General features: G+C 38.8%; 1 protein-coding gene across 3 annotated transcripts in view; it reads left to right on the forward strand.

Annotated features, from left to right (window-relative positions):
- Window positions 1-193: 193 nt before the first annotated feature.
- The window catches only part of rgl2 (ral guanine nucleotide dissociation stimulator-like 2), a 53,386-nt gene continuing 30,126 nt past the window's right edge, over window positions 194-23,453 (forward strand). The window contains exons 1-3 of one of the 3 annotated variants that reach the window (XM_041793066.1): window positions 194-588; window positions 4,482-4,642; window positions 21,247-21,294. In XM_041793066.1, coding sequence (XP_041649000.1) covers window positions 4,490-4,642; window positions 21,247-21,294 — 201 coding nt within the window. In that variant the 5' untranslated portion in view covers window positions 194-588; window positions 4,482-4,489. Of the gene's footprint in view, window positions 589-4,481; window positions 4,643-12,713; window positions 12,733-15,237; window positions 15,427-21,246; window positions 21,295-23,453 lie in introns of those variants that run through there. The other 2 variants (XM_041793068.1, XM_041793067.1) reach the window with 2 other exon arrangements.

The following is a 23,453-nucleotide window of genomic DNA, read 5'->3' on the forward strand; positions in this document are numbered from 1 at the left end:
GTGTGGTTTAACTGCTCTGCCGATGAGGTTAGATAAGGTTAGAGGTTACAAGTTAAAGATCAGACGCTGGCTACAGAAGAATGTGTATGAACGTGCGCATGCGTGTGCGCGCGCAGTCTGCCGTGCGGAAATGCGTTCGTGCGCGAGACGTCTCTCTCCCTTAGTCCCTGAAGTGACATTTCCCCAGAGGAGAGGTGCGCTGAAGCTGGTGTGGTGTACAGTATCCTCACACGGTGCGACACCTGGGGGTAGCGAGCCGTTAGCAACACAGAGCGCTGAGTGAACAACGTAACACAACATTCAGACAGACAGGAACTGCGACGAAAAGAGAGAGAGGGACAGTTTACGCAGCTCGACTAAAGTGCGCTATCAGCTGCTAAAGGCTGGACAGACAGGCGGTGTGTGGACGCTGATAGAGGGGACGAGAGAGGGTGGAGGGGGCAGACAGACGGAGGACGGAGCTCTCCCTCGTCGTTAGTAACGGTGACGGTGGTACAGATGGGTGCGACTCTCCTCAGCGCGAGCCGGCAGCACCAACGGTCACCCTAATGCAGCCTGAATCCAGCTGCGAATGACACTCGGCTAACAGTAAGTCCAATTGCATCTTTACTCTGCTCACTGTTGCTAGTTTGTTCGTTTTATTGCTTTTATTCAAACATCCAGGGCCTGAGCGACATAATAGGAAGCAAATGTCTTCAACTGTCACTCCTGTGTTGTAATAAGAGCGTGAGCACGCACAAACTTTTACTGCCTCAATACTGTTTCAGGCTAATCCTCATTAACAGTTATCATAAGGACTGTGTGTAGAACCTCCTATGGCTGTTTATTGAGCAGAAAAGGAGCATTATGGGGTGTGACTTAAGTGTAACCTAGATACTGCTGTATGTATGTACACCTCAGTCATAAGCAGTCTGTTTGCTTTGGTCAGGGGCAGTGAATAGCAGCTATTCAGACCTCTACACAGCCTTTGGTCAGTGCATTCACTGTCTGTTTATAGCTTGTTTCCCCCTGCAGGGCTGCATGTGCCTCTTTTCTTCCATGCAAACTTGTAACAATCAAAAATTACAAACCTAAAGCCTTGTTAAATGGTTATAAAAGAGAGGAAAGCGCTGCACAAATGCTACAGAGCTGCAGGAGTCCAAGACAAAAGCACAATGGAAAGTTGGGAGTGCCAGCACATTTTTAAACCATCCTTGAGGCTTTTTTTTATTCAACTCCTTTTCTTTCTTACCCAGAGCTGTGGGAGTTGACAGGGGGTCCTCATGGGATGATTCTCTTGGTTTACAGTTACAGCTTCTACCTGGCAGCTATCCTGCAGGCAAAAAGTACCTGCAAAAAGCATAGCATCAATATTTTTGTGCTTTAACTTAATCTAATCAGCTAGTACTGGTTCCAAGTTAATCTGTGTTTGACATTTCCCTAGCCCCATCCTTTATCAGCGTCTTTCCCTCATTCACCTCTCTTCCTGAAACAGTGTTTACTAGATGTCTATCTTCATGGCAGTCCAAATACCAAAGAGGGGAAAGGGAAATAAAAGGAGGGGTTACCATGCAAATCCTGCCCTGCTGCTGGGGCACAATGAATGTGTTAAACAAATTAACCACATAATGGCCTCCAAGCTACAGACAACTTAGTGTGCATGTTTCATGTAAAATATTTTGAATTGCAGTCAAAAGTTACTTTAAACAGGACCTGATATACTGGCCGACTTTAGAATATCAATCTAAGTTGCAAAGCAGAAAACATTAACAGGCATGAAAGCTGTAAGACATCCAAAAGACATGTATTGCTAAACTACTTGAACTGTTTTGCAATTATAAAAAGTCTTCACTATTTAAGGCTTTCTGGTGCCAAACCATATTTTATCTTTAACTCCATTTTTTTAAACATTCATATCAAAGCAACACAAACATCTGATAGATTCTTGCATTTAAATGTTGCCTATTTTAAAGTGGAACTCACCATTTCTTTAAATGAAATGATCCTGTTTTGGAAATACTGGCAATGTGAACAAGCTTATCGAACCAAATCATTTGGCCAACAGTTTCAAAATACACATCTGTGCCAAGACCTGCACAAAAGTTGGGATGCTGGAAAAGAAAGACAGAAATGAAGGCAACTTTCTTACCAAACATGCTCCTCAGCTCCAAAATGAAACAGGATTTTAGCACCTATGCTACTGAGCCAATCACATGCACTGGTAAAAAAAAAACAAACAAAGAAAACTAGAAAAGCACTCAGAGAGCGCAGACCTCCGCCATTAGCCCTATCTCCCAATAGTGAAGAATCCTTTAAAAACTTCCTCGATCTAGACGGTGATCCAGATCAGTCCCAAAATCTAATCAGTTCTTCCTTAAGCCATTTCTGACATTTCCTGAAAATGTCATCAAAATCCGTCCATAACTTTTTGAGTTATGTTGCTAACAAACAAACAAACAAACAAACCCACCCGATCACATAACCTCCTTGGTGGAGGTAATGACATCCGGGGAGGGTATGAAATCTGTGGGCAGGCCTGTTACCATTCATTGTTTTTATACCCTCAAGATATAAAATTTGTTCCCTACCAAAACCTGTCTCAGACATCCATCTTTGATTTTTTAAAATTCAATTGTACCATGATAATGAAGCACTTCTAGTTGGTTTCTTGACACTTTGACTTATTTCATATCTCCTTTATTGCAACAGTGCAAGACAAGCATCAAAATAGATTTAACTAACCTTGTGAATGTCAGGAGCCAGTGGCAGCATGGCAAATCCTGGCCTTGCCTATCACAGTGACCAAGTCCAGCTTGTTTTCTAGATTAATAGAAATTTAAGCCATTATGTTATCTTAACATAATGACATAAAGTAATTGGTTGTAATGGGAAAATCAAATTTTGATATTCCAAGAAAAATAATTCAAGATCATGAGAAAAGAACTGTGAACAAGAAAATGGAGTGAATAGAATTAATGGATGCACATCTGCTAAAGACCCCAGTGGTCTACAACAGTGGTTCCAATTTTTTTTTTCTCGAAGTCCCCTTACTCCTGTCTAAAAAAGCTTAACCCTTTAAGAAACATGAAAAAAGGGATAGATTTATGTCAAAAATCAGTAGGGATGCATGTTATTATTGACATCTGTATCAGCAGAGCTTAAAAAGTTCATTGTCCATCTTGTCAGAAATGAAATTTTCAGCTGATTTTTTCCAAACACTGTTGGCTAGATTATTAAAGTTTGTGGAGTATGTAGACTGGCAGACCTACAGCAGGTGAAGTCTTTTACTTTGTTCATATTCATTCCTTAAACTTTAAAGTGTGTTTTGAAGACTGAAGTTTTAGGTCTGAACTACATGTAAATATAAACAATCGCAAAATTAATTTATAATTACTGAAATTTCCGTTATCAGCAAAATCCAATATTATGCATCCTTAAAAATTAGCAAAGATTTTGACTGCTTTAAGACATGAAATCCCAACATAACAGGCCTATAACACTTGTTCCTCCTAAGAGATATTTTTTAAACTTTCCATTGGGTGCGTTCCCATGATTGTAATTAAATTTTGCAAATCCAATTTTGACAGCTACAGGGCAGACGGAGACTTGTCCCCCCTCCAGTTCTACACAAATGATAAAGGCCATTTTTTATGTAGGCTAGTTGATTTTGAAAAAGCAATTAGAAATGCTCTAGTGATCAAGATTTAACATCACAGATCCATATTATTGTCATTAAGATGATAGTTGTTTGATATATCATTTGACCTAAATAAATATATCACGGTTTTATTAGATAGTAATTATAATTACTTTATTTGTATAGCAAGAGGTTTGCAAGGTGCTTTGACAATAAGCATAAACACAATTAAAACAAAGCATCATAACACAAGCAAAGAACAAAACAAGACAAAACCGCATCAACAGAAGAACCCATGAAAAATAAAGCCAGCAATATAACTCCAACATCATAATCATCCTAGCAGACACATTATAGAGCCTGAAAACACGTCAAGTTAGAATACAATATGACAATACAATACAATATTACGATATTAAAGGGATAGACTGTTTTCATGCAAATTGTAGAGTTGCTTTTGTGAGTCGGGATACCCAGTGCAGGCCCATGAGCCGAATTAAATCTGAAGTTTGTTATCCCAGAGTTTTTTTGTCAGCAAATGTACTGCCTAAACTTCAATACAGTATTGTTTGTAATGAAACTTGTAGCTCATACAGCAGATCAGAGGGGTTTGGCCTGAAACCATTCAATAAACTGTAAGACAATAGAAGTATTGTGATAATGACGCTTGCATACAAGAATCCAATGCTTTTCTGGTCATGTTTAAGATTCTCTAATAAGCTGTTTCAATCTGATTTATGAGCTGAATTAAACAAATTAAATGTTTTATAGCCATGAGCACATATTAATTGAACAGACTTTCAAGATGTTCTGTCTAAAAGACCCTGAAACGCTTCTTTTTCTCTGTTCTTCCTGTCTATGTCAGCTGGCACCATGCTCCCCCGAAACATGCGTACAGGTGGATATGACCTGCCAGGGGTGGAGTCAAGCGAAGTGCCTCTCATTGGCTACCGGCCTTTGTCCCCTGACAGCATCTCCAACCAATCAGGGAGGGGAAGCAGCAGAGATGAATTGGATACGTCACAGGTGAGTGTTTCCTCTTAGCATCATTGAAACACATCCGTCATCTGAGTCTCTTATGCGTGTAGCAGACAGTGATATCATTCTCTCTCTCATCGCTCTGCTCTGTGAAGTTCTCTTAGTATTGTTTTTGTACTGACAGGCTCCCAGGCTAATGCCTTCTTTATTAGTTTTTCTGCTGTCCACATACTGAAGTCGTAGGAGTTTTATTTTTCATGGTTTTCCTGGCAGACAGTGAAAAAATGATTTAGGTCTGTCTCAGACAAACTGGGTTTGAGTACCAGTTTCTTGACTAAACTGTAGAATGCAAGATATTGTGAAAAGGCTGATTTGCCAGATTTTGGTTTGAGAAGTGTTCTGTTTTCCGTCAAGTACATTTGTTCTGCTGGCTGTGTTGACCGATCAGCAGGCTTTGATGTGTGCAGTGAAAACAACGAGGTGCAAATCCAGCCTGCACTCTGAGGTAATGACGCACCAGCTCCCATCTGTGTCAAACTGAAGATGGTTTATTTATCTCTATCAACGGATACATGCATGAAAGTACAGCTAACAGTTCATTACACATCAAAAATTTTGAATTGAGTGTACAGTCTGCACGAGTCTGTGCCGTGTAAGCCAACCAGTGTAAAAGAAAATCAGATGCCAAGAATGCATTAGAAATGATCAAGTAGACCTTCATTTAACCAGCACTTTTAAAGTTGTTTTCTACTCCTCTTTAGGACCTGATAGAGCTAGACTTTTCCTACATGCAAATCTGGATCATGAAATTATTTTAATCCAGAGAACCATCATTTAAAGTAGATCACTAAACAACAAACAGTTCCAAAACCCTTTGTCCCATTGAATATATTTGAACAATATTTTTTTAGGTTCGAAATTTGAAATACATCAAAAGGGATGTATTACTTACTAATTACCACTGCTGAATCTTTCTTGTCCATATATTCCCTATGGTCATCTGTGTAGTGCACATCATGTACATGGAAAGTTTAGAAAGCTTAAATGTTCTTTTTATAAAGATTTATTTTTTGGGCTTTTTGTGCCTTTATTAGAGAGAGGACAGTGGATAGAGTTGGAAATAGGGAAGTGAGCGGGGAGAGACATGCAGGTAATAGTGCCACAGGCTGGATTTGAACTGGGGTCGCCTGCGTACATAGTGCGCGCCTTAACCACTCGACTACCGGCACGACCCGGAAAAGCTTAAATTTTCAGTGTTAATGACACACTGTTTACAGGTGACCTTTAACCTAACACAATGTTAAAAACAGAGAGTGTGCATATGGATGCTTCTTTATGAACATAGTTTGACATTTGAATGAAAAATTAAACATAGAGGGATCCCCATGGACAGCATCAAGGCTTTTGTTTGCTTTAAGATCACTGCAAGGGCACAGAGAAATATCTATTTCGTTGGAACTTCACAAGATTTTATGTTTGTAAGTGCCATTGAGGTGACTCTGATCACTGGACAATATCACTTACATTTGTGTTAAGTAGGTTTATTCTATTAATTTGCTTTTTGTCACTTTATGGCTTGTACCACAAATGTAATTAGCAACTGAATTTCAACTTCTGCTGTCCACTATGCTGAGTGACAACACAGTAGTCATGTCTGCAGAGGGTGTGCATAATATGTTAAAATTTACATTTTCTCACCTTTTGTTTATTCCTAATTCTGCACATTAAAAGCTTTGCACATCTTTGGCTGTAATTTATTGTTGAAGTGGGGGTATTATGCCTTTTTTCAAAGCTTTACACCATTTCTCTGATACCCATGTAGTAGCTTCACATGGTTTACAGCTCAAAAAACTCCTCATGTTTCTCACACTGCCCCCCCCCCCCCCCCCGACCTGCTTTCCTCCAATTGGCCAATTTTCCAGAGGCTGGCTCAATGTTTTGTGCCCGCCCCCTCCAATGTGGCTATATTGCTATGCTAGTACTTGTAAACTTTGAATGAACCGGTCCAACTGAGTAAAATATGGCGAATTTTGATACACGTCCATATGTGTTAGACCCGGAGTCTGACCCTGATAGTTTGGAGAGAGAGGAGAAAGAAAACCAGCGGCAGCAGTGAAGAATAGAGCAGGACGTATCTGTTTGGTAAGTGTTTAATTACTGTGTTACTAAATGGCTTTGATAATGGTGGACGCTGTTCATCTTGTGGGGGTGGTCTGTTCTGCTTTGCTGGCAGCACGGATGAACCTGTCAGGAGATCCTATTGCGATGACCTCATCAGTTCGCTCCATTGAAATCTTGTCTCGGGAAGATCTCGGAGAGATTCCCAATCATCAGTTTACAGTCTAATTCCAAGATTACTGCTGCATACGTTTATCTTGCGGTTTGAAAATTTGCATACGTGAAGTATGGACACCCAACAATGTGACTTTATATTTATGTTTTAAAAATCTGAAAAGTATATTACCCCCTCTTTAAAAGCTACCAGACAACTGTTAGCTCGGTTATAATAAAATAAGATACATAATTATTATAATTTACTAGTATTTATTTGTTTATAGAGTATTTCTTTGAGTGTTTTTTGGACTCTTGCTGTTATTTACTCAGGTAAACTTCTCATTTTGTATGTGAGAAGTAAATGCACTCACTACAAACTCATATCTGTATTAATTTGGACCAGTGCTAAACAAGCATTGAGGAAGTTCAGGAGATCATAGCACAGGTGGATTTCCCATGGCCTTTCACCTCTGTTAATGATTCATAACACTGAGGTTCAATGAACCCTATCTTTAGCTTTTCAATGGCTGTTGTCTAAACTTTTCACAGTAGGGGTGCTAGTGTAAGGAGTTTAAGAGATCTGTATTAAATTTCTTACGTTGAGGTCTGGGTTTCTTCTCTCTTTCACATGTAGTATCAAACTTCAGGCGTTCACTGCTAAATAAGCCACATTTTCCCTGAGTCACAGTGATCTACTGACCCACTCTCTTGCCCTCAGGACACACATATAGCTCTCGGGTTTAACTTCACACTGAGCCTAAAGAAGCTCCTCACAGCTAAATAAAGACCTTGCACTGACTTTCTTTCCCAGTGAGCAGACCTCCTCTGTGCTCCAGTCACATGGCGGCTGCTGGACCCCGCAGGAATAATGTATGGGTTGGTTTTGCAGCTCAATGAGGTGTACACCTGCTCTCCCTATAAACAGTGTCCAGTATCACAGGCCGTCTCCAAGGACAGTCTGTCAAGTGCAATCCGATATGACTGCTTGCTCACTCTCTCATAAGGGAAACTTGAATGTATGAGTCAGGATACAGAACATGACAACTGTTGAGTGAAGAATGAAGCTTCTAGGTGCAAGAAACACAACATTAGGTGTCTTTATATTCAGTTTTGTTGATAATGAGGCCTTTCTTTGACTGTTGTATTGTTAATACAGATAAGAGATTAACGTGAGGGCAGTAGTCCAGCAAATAAAAGATCAGTAGACTAAACTGAAACCTTCTCAACGATCAATAAACTGGTTGTTATCTGTAGATCAACCTTATTACTGGCAGTGTAGTAAGTGCACCCTGGATGGTAGTCTAAATGAGCTAAGAAATAAACTTGAGTGTTTTGCAGCATTAAGAATTATGTTTAACCCCATTAAGTTATACTGAGGTTACAATTGACTCATAGTTGACCAGTGTGCACCTGTCATATGATTTCTGATAATGAAACTATAAGAGCTTGAGATTGCAGCTCAGTATCTGTTTAGAATTATATATGACACAACTCTACATATTTTTTTATTGTTTATAATGTCGAAAATATACAGGACACATGCTTCAGCTTATGCTTTTTATTTTCCAAACGTAGAGCTCTCTTTCTGCAAACATCAAACTTAATGTTTGCATTTTTTTTATTAAATACTAATGGGAATTTAAAAAGTTGACTGCTGGTTAAAAAGGCATTGGGGCTAGAGGCTGTGACAGAGGGTATAGCAGGGACATGTAGTGTGCAGAAAGGAATATATCAATCATACAAAATCCTGCACCTTCATGCATTTTTGTGTAAACCTGTTTTTGAGTTCTTTAGAGTGTATCAGCTGTGAAACCCTCTCTCTCTTTCTCTGTCCATCTGAGTTTGGACCAATGAGATGTTGGTTTCTCAGATGAGAGCTCATTGACCAACTTATTGAACAGCTAAGTACAGGGTGTTAGCCCTAATAATAGTGTTTTGATTTTTACGCGAAAATGTAATTAGGCTTAACAGTATTCCTGATTGTTCCTCAATCTAAACTAGACCCTTTCTGCATCTTACTCTATTCTACTTTCTATCTGTAACACAGTCTCATCAGATGGCTGTTCACCTTGAGGTCTCTCCCTGTTAAAGGAGGTTTTTCCATGCCACTGTTTGCTAAATGTTGCCAAGTGCTGAGCTCATGATGGATTAAGGCTCGGTTTTTGTAAATAATCTAGCAAATTGCAGAGTCTAGACCTACTGTTTTTCTAAACTGTCTTAAGGTAACATTTGTCACAAATTGGTGCTATACAAATCAAAACTTTTTGACTTCTTGTAAGAGAGGTGATAATAGACCAGAGTATAAATACCACAACAAAACAAGAAACCCAGCCATTACAAAACAGTTCCCAGAAGTGGGGTCACATTTCCGAAGGAAAGACCATTTGGGAAATTCACTCCAGTGGTATTCACAAGTTCTAAACTAAAGGTCGAAATGAACAAGTTGTGACATGATGTTTGACCCAGTTTTCTTTCCTCTGTGTTTGATTGGTGACAGCAGGGCCAGATGGTTTATGATTTCAGTTTGTCAATTTAGCCATGTGTATATGGGATTTATATAACAGAAAAGGTTTGCAAAGTGTTATTTTGTGTAGATTGATGTAATTATGACTTGGAATAAAGGATAATTTAATCTGATTTTTGAGGTCAAAGGTCCGGGTCATCATATCTTTACTCACCTGCTTTTGGTCATAATACAAAATTCAAAATAAAAAAAAACGTCTAAGAAAAAAGAATGGAATAAGTGAATGCACTGCATCGTCAAAAAGTCAAAGGTGAACTTCCCTGTCACATTATAATACTAAGGATACACTAAGATTTTTAAGTTCTTAACTGATTTTGAAAATGAGAGCGGTCCAACGCATGATTACAAATGATGACAGATCTAACAGTTTTCTCATTGTGCGTGGGGTCCAGTTGAATGTCCTACACAGTACACTACAAACTCACATAATGAACCAAGATTCTGAGTCTCCATTCACAAGACTCAAAATCTAATAAAACGAGGCTAAACGAGTGTAAGCTGTTGGTTTTCTGCTACATCCACTGTGACAGTAACCTGGCACACAGAAAAGCACTCATAGACAGCAAATGGGAAAGGGCAGAGCCTGTCTGTCACATCTTTACGGGCCAATCAGAGCAACAAAACACGTGACGTAGCCCCTACTGAAGGAGTAAACTCCATACAGAGCTGCATAACAGGAACCATGGTGGCTGTGGACATGTCAGTACACGACTTTTGTTGATTTTGAAAAGAAAACAACTCACTGCTGTTCTTTGTTCTTCTTTTAATGAAGAAATGTCATCAAGTTCTGATAAACTTGGCGCTTTAGCAGCATCCACGCTAATGTCTTCCGCCATAATTGCACCGACCTCTAGTTGGTGCTTTCTAACGTCACGACTCCATCGCGCCGAAAGTACTGCCCCTCAACGCTGATTGGTCCTGTCACTTTCTAACTAGGCCCAAACTGTTCAGATGGGACCTTTGGAAGATGGAGAAACACAGAAACAGGCTTATCGATCTGTTTTGCAAGGTTACTGTGGCAGCAATTTCAGCCCAACTTCTTTCCTTATCAGTTTGACTGTATTACTCAAGCTGTAGGTTGGTCCTAAATTTCTGATACTTTCTAACCTTATCCTTTATGGTTACTATCATTGCCATGGCTGTGTTTGTTATGCTTCCTCCTTCAGTCAGCCTTCTTCCTGATTGGCTATTTTTCTGTTTCATGTGACAATCTACAGAGTGTGTCCTCTGCTATCCTTAGTAGTCACCCCACACAACAGGTTATCTGCTTGTAAATGTTGAAGGTGTTAAATATTTCAGGTCGTGCGTCTCCAATCTGCAGATTGGAGACACACAGATTGCACAACTCGTGAAAATTCAGCAAGATAATCGTTAGAGCCATCAGACAATCTGGCCTTTGCAGACTTTGGTTGGAAAGAGGGTAATCTAACTAAAAATCAGCACAATTGTCTTTTAGTGTGTACAACGTTTAGGAAACAAAAGGTTAGAGCTAGACCTAATATCACACAGCACTGTGGTGATATTTGTGTGGGGTTTGTCTAACTTTTGGCCATAAATCAAACCCTTTTGATTATATATTGATAGCCTGCTGGTTTTCTCCTGTACATATCTGCCATCTCAGTTTGACAGAAACAAGTTAACACTTATCTGGACATCTCTGTTGAAGTGACTCAGAAAAGGAAGTCATAGGAGTCAGGTTAAGGCCAAGTTTGCCAACTTTGCCCTACAATCTAACTGGCAGAACATCACAGACTGATAATATCTTCCAGGATAATCGTATCCTCAGAGGATTTTTTATTCCTTTAAGGGGAGGGGAACAGAAAAGCTTTGGCTCTAATGCCTTAGAGTTTTACTTAAAAGTGAGGAGATAACAGGCACCAGGGGAAACACAGATGAAAGAGTAAGAAGAGGAGCAGAGAGAAAGATAGGAAGGAAGGGGTCGGGGGGTTGTGAACCACTCTAAAAAACAATGGTTATCTTAAAATAAAGCTTTAGAAGATGTATTTACAACCCCTTGTTTGGATGTAAATAAGGGCATGTGTGTATTTGTTCAAAGACAAAGCTTTTTAACACGGCGGAAGCCTGACCTCATGGATTTATTTAAGGATAAAGATGGTTGTTTTTTGAGAAGGGGGTAAAAAAGGAGAGCCAGTTTCCTGCCCTTTGCCTACCAAAAGCTGACGTAGTTGTTCAGGAGAAGAGGGTTGACGCAGTCTCGACTTGTGATGGAAGGAGAAGGGAAGAAAAATAGCTTCGCAACACAGCAGCACGTCCTGCTTCCTGTGTTTGTCTCCACTTATTATGTGTTTCCTGTATGCAGCTGGGGGGAAGGGGGGACTTGAAGAAAAGGAGAGCTTAGAGGAGATATTATCTTATTAAAAAACATAACAAGGTGCCAGATATGACTGGAACAATGGCACACATGGGAAAAGTCAATATTAGTTTGGTAAAACCTCCCAAATATGAGCGGCTGAGTCCTTTATTATGAACCAGGACCAAGTCATGCCACCCACCACAGTGCCCTGTAATCCTGATGCTTATCCACAAGCCTCTGAGGCAGCTAAACACCAAACTACACACACCTATTATGCTTTTGAAAGTTCCCCCGCAGAAAAGGCTGGTTTCTCTGACCCAGATTCAGCCTGGTTTCAAAAAGAAAACGGCTTGTGCGCCACTGAAAATTCTTTTATAGTGAGTATCTCAACATACTCGCTCAGGCTGGCATAAGGAAACAGAGTAAAGGTCTGCTTTTCTTTGTGTCACTGTGCCAAAGTGCTAAAGGCCAAACAATTGATCGGTTTTATAAGTTAGCAGTAATGCAGGAGCCCAGAGGGAAATTATACTGTTGTATGTTTAAATACTCTGTATTTAAAACCTCATTTTTAATTATTTATATCTTAGTGTGACTTGTTAGCGTGACCAAACTGTTACTTCTTACTGCCTGCACATCTTAACACATCTGTTTCCTCCCTTTTATCACCATTTTTGCATTGGCTGTTTGCAGTCTGACAAAGCTCAACAAAAAGGGGACACTATTCCCACACCATGCTTTCATAGTTTTTCTGATTCTGAATTCTCCTGCTGCGTCATGACATGAGGGTACATCTATGATATTTATTAGGGTTTCCTGCAACAACTTGTAGCTTCAGATTTAACACATTAAACATGTTTTTATTGTTTCAGTGATTATTTTATCACTCTTTTTGTGGTTGTTTACATTTGAACTTTCCTGTTTTACTTGCACCTGCTTGATGTCTCTGTCCTGCTCTCAGGAAGAAGTTGGGGTACATTGGGGGGACAGTGGATCAGGATTTGGAGTCACTCTGGTCTTCACTTACAGGTCGGGGGTTTGATCCCCCAAATTTCTTCCACTTACCATCTCATTACCTTGTTAGAGGATATAGTATTTGCAATTTATTATGTCTTCTACCATGAGATACAGGTATACAAGTTTAAAATATCTAAGCGTAAACATGTATTTAACAAGAGGTTTAAAAAAGCCTGTACAAGTTGTGCTTTGCTGGCCTCATGATAGGTGATGTCATTGTTTGCGAAAGCTCTATGTCAGAGTAAATACACTTTTCTTTGTTTGTAGTCCTACCTTTTGGATGACTTATGCTCATTAGCATATTGTACTGAAAACTGCTGAAGACCTGAGGTAGTTTGAATGGTATCTGATGTGTTACATCGTTTATAGATGCTACTTGCAGATAACTGTAATTGGCTGTAGATTTCTGGTTTTTACTGTTTTAGAATGAGGCGGTGGTGGTAACTTTTTACTGTGTACATGTGTTGTTTGCATACTGGCTCAACTAAACATTTTCACTAGCATTATAAGGAATTCTAATAAATGTTTTCATTTTTATTTTTAATGAAAACAAATGCATCACCACCACATGTCCAGTTGATGAGGGGCTCATTGTGAAATGAGGTGGTGGGCTCCACCAAATTGGAATGCAGACGAAGGATTTCTTAGCCTCTGACTACTCAAAGTGCTTTTGCACTAGAGGTCACACTTACCCATTCATTCACTCCACATTCATAAGCAATCCCTTACCGGCATGCATGCGCAAGCCCATGGAGTAGAGTGTTTGCCTCTGCAGGCGTTTTAACAGTTTGACATGGTGTGCCCAAATTGGGCAGAAATCATTAGCAGGATCCCGGGTCCTGCAACCCATCAATTTCAGTGCAAAACGCAGCAGCTCTGCTTTGGCAGGAATGAAAAAAGTGTGTTCATATTACCCCAACTGTTGCTTCTCTCCACTGGCTGACAGTTGATTTTAGGATTGATTATAAAATTCTTTTAATTTTATGCATAAATCACTTTTTCAGACTTTTCTAACAAGCAGCTTACAAAAAATGTGTGCTGAAACAAGCCGTTCTCAGATTTTCCCCTCATGATGTCATGTGGGGAGTTAGCACCACCTCCAGATTCAGTTAGCCCTCCCCGCTTGGAAGAAAGTTCAGGCCTCCTCTCCTGATCCTCCTCTCATCAGGAGGGCCACATCCATTAAGTCACATCCATGATGCCTGAGGGTGACATCAGGCCCATTATAAGCAAAAAAGATGCATGAAAAACTTACTCATAAATCCATTCTTGATTAAAGATTTCTGTATAAATTTAACATTTGGGGAGTGTTTATTTTTCACTGCCTGAGGATTAAAACTAGATATTTTTTTTAACTTCATGTGTTTTTCACCAATGAGGACGCAGTGTGGCAGCCCCAAAAATATATGGCTTAAATATCTAGGTTGTCCCCTAGTGGCTTTCTGCAGCATAATAATTTAACTGTGTGAATAGGGACTGTGTTTACTGCTAAAGGCTAAAAATAAGGTACATTATAAAGACAAAAATGTTTCTTTTATTTAGTTCTTTAAATGCTCTGGCCCTCACAGTGTCTTCATAGACATAAGCTGGCCCTTGTACAGATGTAGGCTAGTTGATGACACCTGCCCTATGCTTTTGGTTATATTTAAAGTTAATGCTTATGTGTCAATAAAATCATAAATACTAATCCCAAAAGCTAATGCTAAAGCTAATGGTACTTCATGTTTGCTTTGTAGGCTACTATACGATTGTATGCTAATATGCTATCCATATAACTTCTTACAGTGACATGTCTGTAGCCTGTCACTCTGCCCTCTAATTACCAGAAATCAATCATTTGTTCTTGAATAATTTACTTTTCAGGCTTGTCTCTATGGTAGGTGACATTTTGCAAAGCTAACTGTAGTACACAAACACTCACACAAGTGTGAAAGTCCCCTCTCCACTAGTTAACATGGCTTCACCCGGCGATGTCATTAGCCCTTTAAATAAACACAGCATGCTTCCTGGTTTACTGGCTGTGTGAACATTTATTGCCTTTCTTTACAAGACTACAGGATTCTTACTGCTCAAACAGTGTGTCAGACAGTCCAGTATGAAGGCTTTCTACCTGTTATCAGGTGTTAGAAGCTAATTGTGTTGTATTAAACAGCGGTTTAACTGGTTTATCTGCACGGGAAGGTCATCCACAAAAACAAAGAGAGCAGGAGAGCGGGTAAAGAGAGGGGGTATTGTTCTGGAAATAGCTTCAGGGCTTTGTCTTTCACTGTGTGAGTGTTGCAGGAAGGAGACCCGGCTTTTTTCTATCAATGAGGGTCTGTGATCAGTGTATCTAAATGTGTTTTCCTGCATGTGTGTCCATGAGTGACTCACTTCAAATGGGTGCTCTGCTATCAGTCATAACATATCCCTATCTCTGTGTTTGTGGCCTGTGTGTATAATGGGTGTGCCCAGGATCGTGGGGGCCGGACTTTAGCTCCTGCTTCAGGTGTGTCTTTGTGCAACAAAGACACAAGACGTAGAGGGTCAGACGGTTAAGACGTAAACATTTAGATGTAGGTCAACAGGAATAAGGGGGCGACTAAGTAAAGACATAGGAGGGAGCTGCAGATGACAGAAAATGGACAAAATGAAACTACCATGTGTGCCTTGATCCTGAAGATTTCCAGGAAGCTTAAGGATTACTACCTGTCTGGGCTTGCAGAGGTAAAGCTATCTTGTGTGACCATTTTTCCCCTCTTGTGTGTGTGTTTTATAGCTGATTTCATGGAAAAGATATACTCTCAGGCAGATTTGCGTAGCAGCCAGCACAGATAGCAGCTAGAATAACAGGTTTGTTACACAGACAGTGTAATTCAAGGGAGCAGGATCCTTTTTTGAATGCAAAGAGCACTTGGATGCAGCACTGACCTTCGATCAAGTCAAGCTAAGGTAATTTGAAAGAGGCTAATAGAGGCTAACATATTCGTATTACAGCTAATTACAACATGAGTTGAATGGGGGGAGTAATTGAACTCTGACACTTCTCCTGTCAGCATGAATAAGATTCTTGGTTCATATGTGGAGGTGAATTTGCATATGAGAAAGCTTACAAGTCAGCACATTAAAAAATGAATGAAATAGGCCACTTGATCCATGATTCGAGAGACTAATGACCACCAAAAGGGTTTCTAAGATGTATTTTGGTGTATTTGTTTAGAGTGAGTTTCCATGGTGTTGCTCATGTGTTTTGTAGTTTAGAAATGTTGACGAATGATGAGTACAAACAGTCCAGAATAGTCTGGCCAGACAACCAGTATGACTTCACTGTGTTTTACTCATGCATTATGTATTGTGGAAAATGTTACGGTTGTGAAGCGTCAGGATCAGGGGATAGATAAAGTGATATTAATTAAAGTAAAAAGCCCAATCTGTGATCTCAGTGTAAACTTAAGAGCAGTTACACCCACCAAAACACACAACCAGGGATATTTACTGAATGTCAGTCTTATATTAGCTCCTTAACTGTGAGAGATAACACCACTAGCAGCAACTAGGTCTATATTATTTATATTGCTTTAATGATGGGTTTACATCAGTATCACATGCCTTTGCATGTCACTTTACACCTTTATTAACCCATGTTTTTAAGGAAGAATTTTGAACATATTTAAAGACTATATTGATAAAATGGAGTTCCTCAGATACTTTACTGAAATTAAAATAGTAACAGCATGCTCATCAGCTGTCAATTGTACATCAGTGCTCTAAGTTTCAAAAGTTTAATTACAAATAAAATGAAAAAAAAAACACATTTTATTAGTGACATTATTGGACCATTTTTCTTGGTGTATTATTGGTAAAGCAGAGTTTTGATAATTGATTTTTTATTTGGTTGTATATGAACACAGGACAGGTGTGAGCAAAGAACAATAGCACAATAATACTTTAAGAGTTAAATATAAAACACACTGGTACAGCAGAGTGCATATAAACATAGATAAAATGGATTTTAAGAGTCTCCTTTTGAGCTGCAATGTGAAAGTAATATTCTCCATGTAATAGATATTATAATTACAAAAGTTTCATGATGTGAGATTCCTCCAAAAAATACGTCTCTTTTATTGATGCCTTCTGGGATTTTACCAGAATCAAGGAGGAATCAAGCGTGATTTCCAGTTTCTGCAAGTAGCTGCTTCACTTCTCTCCAGGAAGTTTTCAGATACGGACAAGACCAAAAACATGAATATAGTCTACAGAAACCACCCCAGAAAAAACTGTGAACCACATGACTTTGATTTCTCCTTTGGGGCTGCAATGAATCATTATAGATTTTTCTAGCAGAATTCTCACCAGGACAAATCATTTGTGATAGTAAACTGATTTTTCTAGATTTCAGCCATATTTACAATATTACTATATTATAATCAAGTCTAATACAATCTAATATAATATATCTAATATAATCTGCTGTATTTCTGATAACAAAAGTAAACCTTTTGTAAAGCTTAAAAGTAATTCCTGCTAGACTTTATAGAATCATAAGCATCAATAAATATTTGTATTATTCTTGGGTTTTTGGCCAAATCAGGGGTCTATTTATTTTAAAAAGAAGTGGGAGATCTGTAAATATTGACTAGTATAAGATTGAAACAGATCCTTAAATACTGATGAGGTTTCCATTTTGCATTTTCTTATAGAAGGAAGTGATTCCTTTGTACTTTCATTTGTACTCATGATTCTGTGGGTTATACCAACTTTATATACAGCTGAGTTGCCTGTTGAGTACTTCCCATTCTTGGACTCTGTCCCTTTCAAAGGGTAACTAGAAATCTGAGAATATGTGGGATTATTGGTCAAATTGAAACTTTTTTTAAATAAGTCTTTAGGAATACTTTTATTATTTCAACTCTCAAAGTCTCAATAAGGGATACACAGAAGATGCATCAGTTTAACATCAGCCCTTTTGACACTCGCAATTGGTAAATAAATAATGTGGGCATGAACTAAAGTTTGAAACAGATGTTTATCTGCAGTGTTATATCAATAAAATGCAGATATTTGTTTTTTTTTAACATTGGTATCACCTCTGCCCTGATTTTTACAATCAGCACATTTCTAGTCGTGATGAGTTATTATACTGAAATCATCTAAGCCGCTCAGAGATAATGCTTTTGTGGGAAGAAGTTGTCAAGCTCTTTGATTCCTTTATACATCTCTGATATCACACGTTTCAAAAGATTTAATCTCTGTTTTGAGGGTATTTTGGGTCTTTTATGCCTTTATTTAGATATGGCAGTGTGTAGATTCGGAAGCCAGGGTGAGGAAGACATGGAAGAGGCCACATGCCGGATTTGAACCTGGACCGCCCACTCTGAGGACAACTTCCTTTGTACATGGGGTGTGCAGACATAACCACAAGGCTACTGGCACCCCACAGCTCTGTTATTTCAATTATGAATATTATTGAAAGTAATGAAATGATGTAGAAAAAATACAAAGCACAAGTTATTTGAAATTCAAAGCTGCTGCAAGTGAAAAAAAGAGAGCAGTGGTGGTCCTTTCAGATTCAAAGGTCGGAAAATAAAGGCATTTCGTATGTCCTTTCAGTTACGCATAAACATGCAAAAGTTATACTGTACTTTTATACTCACACAGAGCAGAGGGGACACTGTCTTAAATGATGGAACAGTACTTCTTTCAGTTCTTTACAAAATGTGGTATTTCCAAAGTCTGCAATGCAGTTAATTATGTTAAAACCTTTATCTGTAGAGAAACTAGAGACTTAGGATTTCAAGTTAATAATGTAACACAATAAAAAAAGAATAATATCCCATTTTAATTTGCACTAAAAGGAAGCACACAGTAACATTTAACTGTACTTAACTACAGCACTCAGTTGAATGCTCTCATATTTAACTACTGGCCTTTAAAGACACATTAACTGTCTCTTTCTCTGAGGCTGTTTTGGCTGGGTTAAAATGTCTCCATAATGCTGCTGCATATCATCACATTTCTTCTCTCCAGTAAAGTGCTGTGACTCATGTGCTGTGTGTTGCATGAGCTGGCCACAGAGTCGTGCTACCCAGGAGCCGTGCATGTCAGTTTGTAGTTGTTGTTAAGACTAGGTGATATTACTGCCAGGGCTACTTTATATAGATGGATTACACTTGGCTGCAGGCACATTTATAATTCTTGAAGGCTGCTAGAAGGCTTCACACAGCATTCAAGGAGCTGTAACAGGTACCAGTGAATGAGACTCTTTCAAATCCATTTTTCCTCTGCTTGTGTAATTTTGTGTTTTTACTAGAGTTTGTGTGTCTGTCATTGGCAGACAGGATGCACAATTGCAGCATCAATGACTCTACCACCTTGAGAGATAATCTAATGCTGCTTTGTTGCAATTTTTACTTCAGTGCAGTGTTTGAAATCTTAATAACTATGCCGTAAGGATGAATGCATCTGTCTTTCAAATGAAGACCAAGCAACGATGATCAGAACCAGCAGGGTTTTTCTAGAGTTGCAGAATTGTCTTTGGGCTAACATCCTCTAGCTGTTCGGTTAAGTCAGTTGATGAGTTCTCCTACCAAAATCTTGCTGTTGGACAGTTGTATGGGGGGGTTGGGGACAGCAGATAGAGAGGGACACAAACACAGCAGTGATGCAGATTGTTATTTTCTGATGGGTTCACAGCAGCGAGACTTTAAAGAACTTGGAAACAACATCCACAACTCAACACAAAGATGAAGGATCTATGAAGTGGTGCTGATAGTATCTCTGCTCAGCCCTCTGTCACAGCCCCCAGCTCTGCTCCCTGTTTCATTCACTGGTCAGCAAATACATTGTATTAAGCCCCTGTATCATCTCATTAAAATGCACAAATAAATGTTAGTGTATGCTTAAGATAAAGAGCAGGGAAGAGTAGGGTTGGGTATCAGCTTACAGTTACCTCAAACGAGGTAACAATTGCAAGTTCATTCAAAAGCGGGTCAGGAGAAGAGCAAAAACATCTTTTCTGTCATGAGAAGCTTTCACTGCTGTTCTTTGCTCTTTACATCATGAGAAAATGTGGTGCAATTGTGCTTAAAATGTCGCTATACTATAGCTACATCCTAAGCTAACTGCTACACTGTTTGCAGCCACTGCTAACAGCTTTCAGTACAACTTAACCCTGCCTGTAGCTACCACCTCGTTCTCCTCAAACAATGCTGATTGGCCGGACCCGTGTTAAGGTCTGACACAAAAAGTGCCGATTGAAGCTTTGCAAGATGGATTTGCCTGATGACAGACATTGATTCTGGCGAGTCCACTGGCTTTGCAAGGTTAACATCTAGGTTGCATTGAAATCTTTGTTGTAATTCAGACCAGTAGGTATTGGTTGTGTTGGCTTCGGATTTTGATAGTCATCCCTAAAGTACAGAGACAGTGATGTCTCCTGGTCCTTTAAAGTCTTAATTTACATCTCAGCCTGCTGACTTCCTTTCACATCTTGTTAAATGCATTTTCAACACCATTTATTTTTGTTAACTAACCTATAGGTCTTGTCTTTGGTATAAAAATAAAATCTACCCCTAACAATGCCAGTGAAGTATGAGTAGAAGTTCCTGATTTTTTTTTTTTTTTTTGGCTCAGTGTATTAGTGTATTTGTCATTAGATAATAAGGTATGCAATGAATTGCATAATAAGTTTCAGCAGTGACACGCTCTAATGCTTCACATACAGAGAATGTGCAAACAGATATTCAAATATTATCTTATGAAACTGTAACCAAAACTAAATAATGACAAAGAATCTGATAAGCACTTTAAGACGAAAAAGATAAAACTATAAGACTTGTAAGGAAGTAAAACAGCTGCACAGATATGTCGAATATGTGCACTTACAGTCTGAGTTGCAGTGCAAGAGGTAGTTGGGGAATGAGGATAAGTTAAGCCTTTTTCTTTGAATTTTCTTATATTTCTCATCACCTTGTTTCCTTTTTATAGTTTATTAAATGTCTTTTATTCAGCTGCCTTTTGAACCCTGCCAGGGATGGCTTTTTATTCATTTTGCACTTGTTTTCAATTTTAGCAGTCTATTCTCTATTTGCCCTGATTTGTAATGTTTATTTCATTATTCCCTGAGTTTTTGCCTCTTATTTTGTCAAAGCATGCTGTGCTATATAAATAAAGGTATAATATTGTTTTTATTATGGTGTAGATATGATAAGGTGCATTTGAAGACAAAGAACAGCTCTGTCTCCTTAAACCCTACTGTAATTTTTGTGTTCTCTGCATCAATTTCCTGTTTGTTTTATCAGATGCAGCAAGTTAAAAAAGGAAAAAACCTCTGGTTGAGGTTTAAATCCACTCTGTCATTTTCATTTAGGATTAGTTTGCCTTCATATTCAGGGAACGCAGACCAAGAACAACCACTGCCACAGAAAATACACCCAGTAATTAGATAAGGCTGGTTTTGCCAATTCAAACATCTAAAATTGCACCATTTTATAAGCCTAATAAGTTCTGCTCTTTTGTTCTAAAGGTCTTTTGTGTCCTCTTTTCTAGGCAGAGCCCTCCCCGATGAAGACCACCTGGTACTGTCCTCTGGATCTTGTAAGTTCAGCTGGGCTGTGTATATAGTAACATGCATGCACAGGATAATGCGCCTGTGAGTCAGTTCCAGTTTAAAATAGGGTAACTGTGTCAGGGACTTTCCCTGAGGCTAAAACTGTGCAGTAGAGCTTCATGTAACATGTGAGGAGAATAGAGTTCAAAGCAGCTTGATTTTACGCTTTATTTTTACACATCCATGGATACGGAGTGTCTCTGGAAGGACAGATTATATCTTTAATGAGACCGCCAGCAGTGTTAATTTAATAAGTTCACTAAAAGGACAAGATTAACTTAGTGCTTGTTTTATTTTGACACATTCTTTCAGAATTAAGCCAGATGTATTCATTATTCACCAAAACATTAACTACCTTTATAGCAGTGGTTGTCAACTGGTGGGTTGAGACTCAAAACAGGGTCATGAATATGCACCTGGAAAAAGAACTGTGGCAAAGACTCTGCTAAGTACAGAGGCCCCAAGCAGACATACATCCAGACATTTTATTTTATACCATTTTGCCTTGATAATATGCCAATTTTGGTTATTTATTCAAGATCTTGACTGTATTATTTAATTATCTTGAGAAACAAAGCTAGTTTTCCCATGATAACATGTTGTTTTCTGGTGATCTGTTGAAAACTGATAAAAATGTACATGCTATTACAAGAAATGTCGCAAACCCTATTACCCACCCACACATTACCCTAGGCCAAGCTTACTTGCCACATCTACTTCTTACCAGGGCTGAACGATTTGGGAAAATAATCCAATTGCAATTGTTTCCCCCAATATTGTGTTTGCAATTTAATATGCGATTATTTTTAGGTTCTTCAACTTATGTATTATTCAACAAAAATTAGCAATAAATCATTCTATATTCTAACCAACACAAATTAGAAAAAAGATCTAATTGGGATTTGGCTCATATAGTAGATTTGATATTAATTGCTATACTGAGGGGATATATTTTTTTTATGTTATTCTCATTTTGATTGAGAAATTCAGAACGCCAACAGGAAAGGTAGGACTTAGGTAAACTATTCTGAAAAAAAGACACTTGTATGTATGCATAATTTGTAGCGCATGAAATTTCTGCTGAAAAACAATGGTATCAAATTGGTATTTTGACACATTTTAGGATCAAAAAATATTGCACTGTCTGCTATTTGAAAATTGCAGCAGGCCATATTGCAATCCAATCTAATTTGCTATTAATTGCCCAGCCCTACTCCTTACTCCACCCAAAAGGTGTGGACTTATAATTTTTTAAAAGATTATTTCCCTTTGCCCCTGGTAATATGTAGGGACATCCAGTGCATGACTGGGGTTGTGGCAGTCCTTCTCCCCACCCGATGGAGCCCTCATTCAGCTTTACTCTCCACATCTACAGCTTTCTTCAGCCTCAGTCTTTGGCCCAAGCATGCCTAAAAGTTCTGCATAGTACTGTATATTTATTTTTTTCTAAATAAAAAAAACTTTACCAAATAAATCCAGTGCATCTTCATGTACATTAATTAAAGTTTCAATCAGACAAATCGGTCTAAAGTTATTTTCAGATCTTTAATCTAAACCCCCTTCATCAGGCATTGGTCTTGCCCTTTGGCAGAAGCTCTGAAACACAAACAGGGAGGAGGAGGAAAATAAGCGTTTGTCTCTTGTGAGAAAGTGCCATGTTTCTTTATAGGCTAAACTTGAAAATATACTTGTAGCTCATTATTGTGTCACTTAAACATCTTTAACTATTTCTAATGATGTACAAAGTTTACGATTAGGCTACATAATCAGCAATGTGAGTAGAACTTCTTATAAAACAAAACTCACTGTCTTTAGCTTCCTACTGTGGCTCCAACACAGTTCAGCACACGCTAACAGCAATTACAAACTTACTGGACCATATATGGGACCACAACATTAACAAGCACCAAGACCACAGGCTGCTGATAGCAAAAATACACTCAGTTAAGAGCTGCCTCATGTAATTGAGCGTCTGCCTCAAGCATCATGCTGGTGTATCTGTGACAGGAGCAGAGTCACCTGTAGACCGAACATACAAGCAGGAGACAGGTGACTCTGCATGCACAGTGCTCAGTTCTTTGGCTGCTGACAGTATCATAAAGGATTTCCCGAAGATAAGTCATAAAAATGAGAAAACCAGCACTTT

This window comes from Cheilinus undulatus, linkage group 8, assembly GCF_018320785.1.
Source record: "Cheilinus undulatus linkage group 8, ASM1832078v1, whole genome shotgun sequence".
NCBI lineage: Eukaryota > Metazoa > Chordata > Actinopteri > Labriformes > Labridae > Cheilinus > Cheilinus undulatus.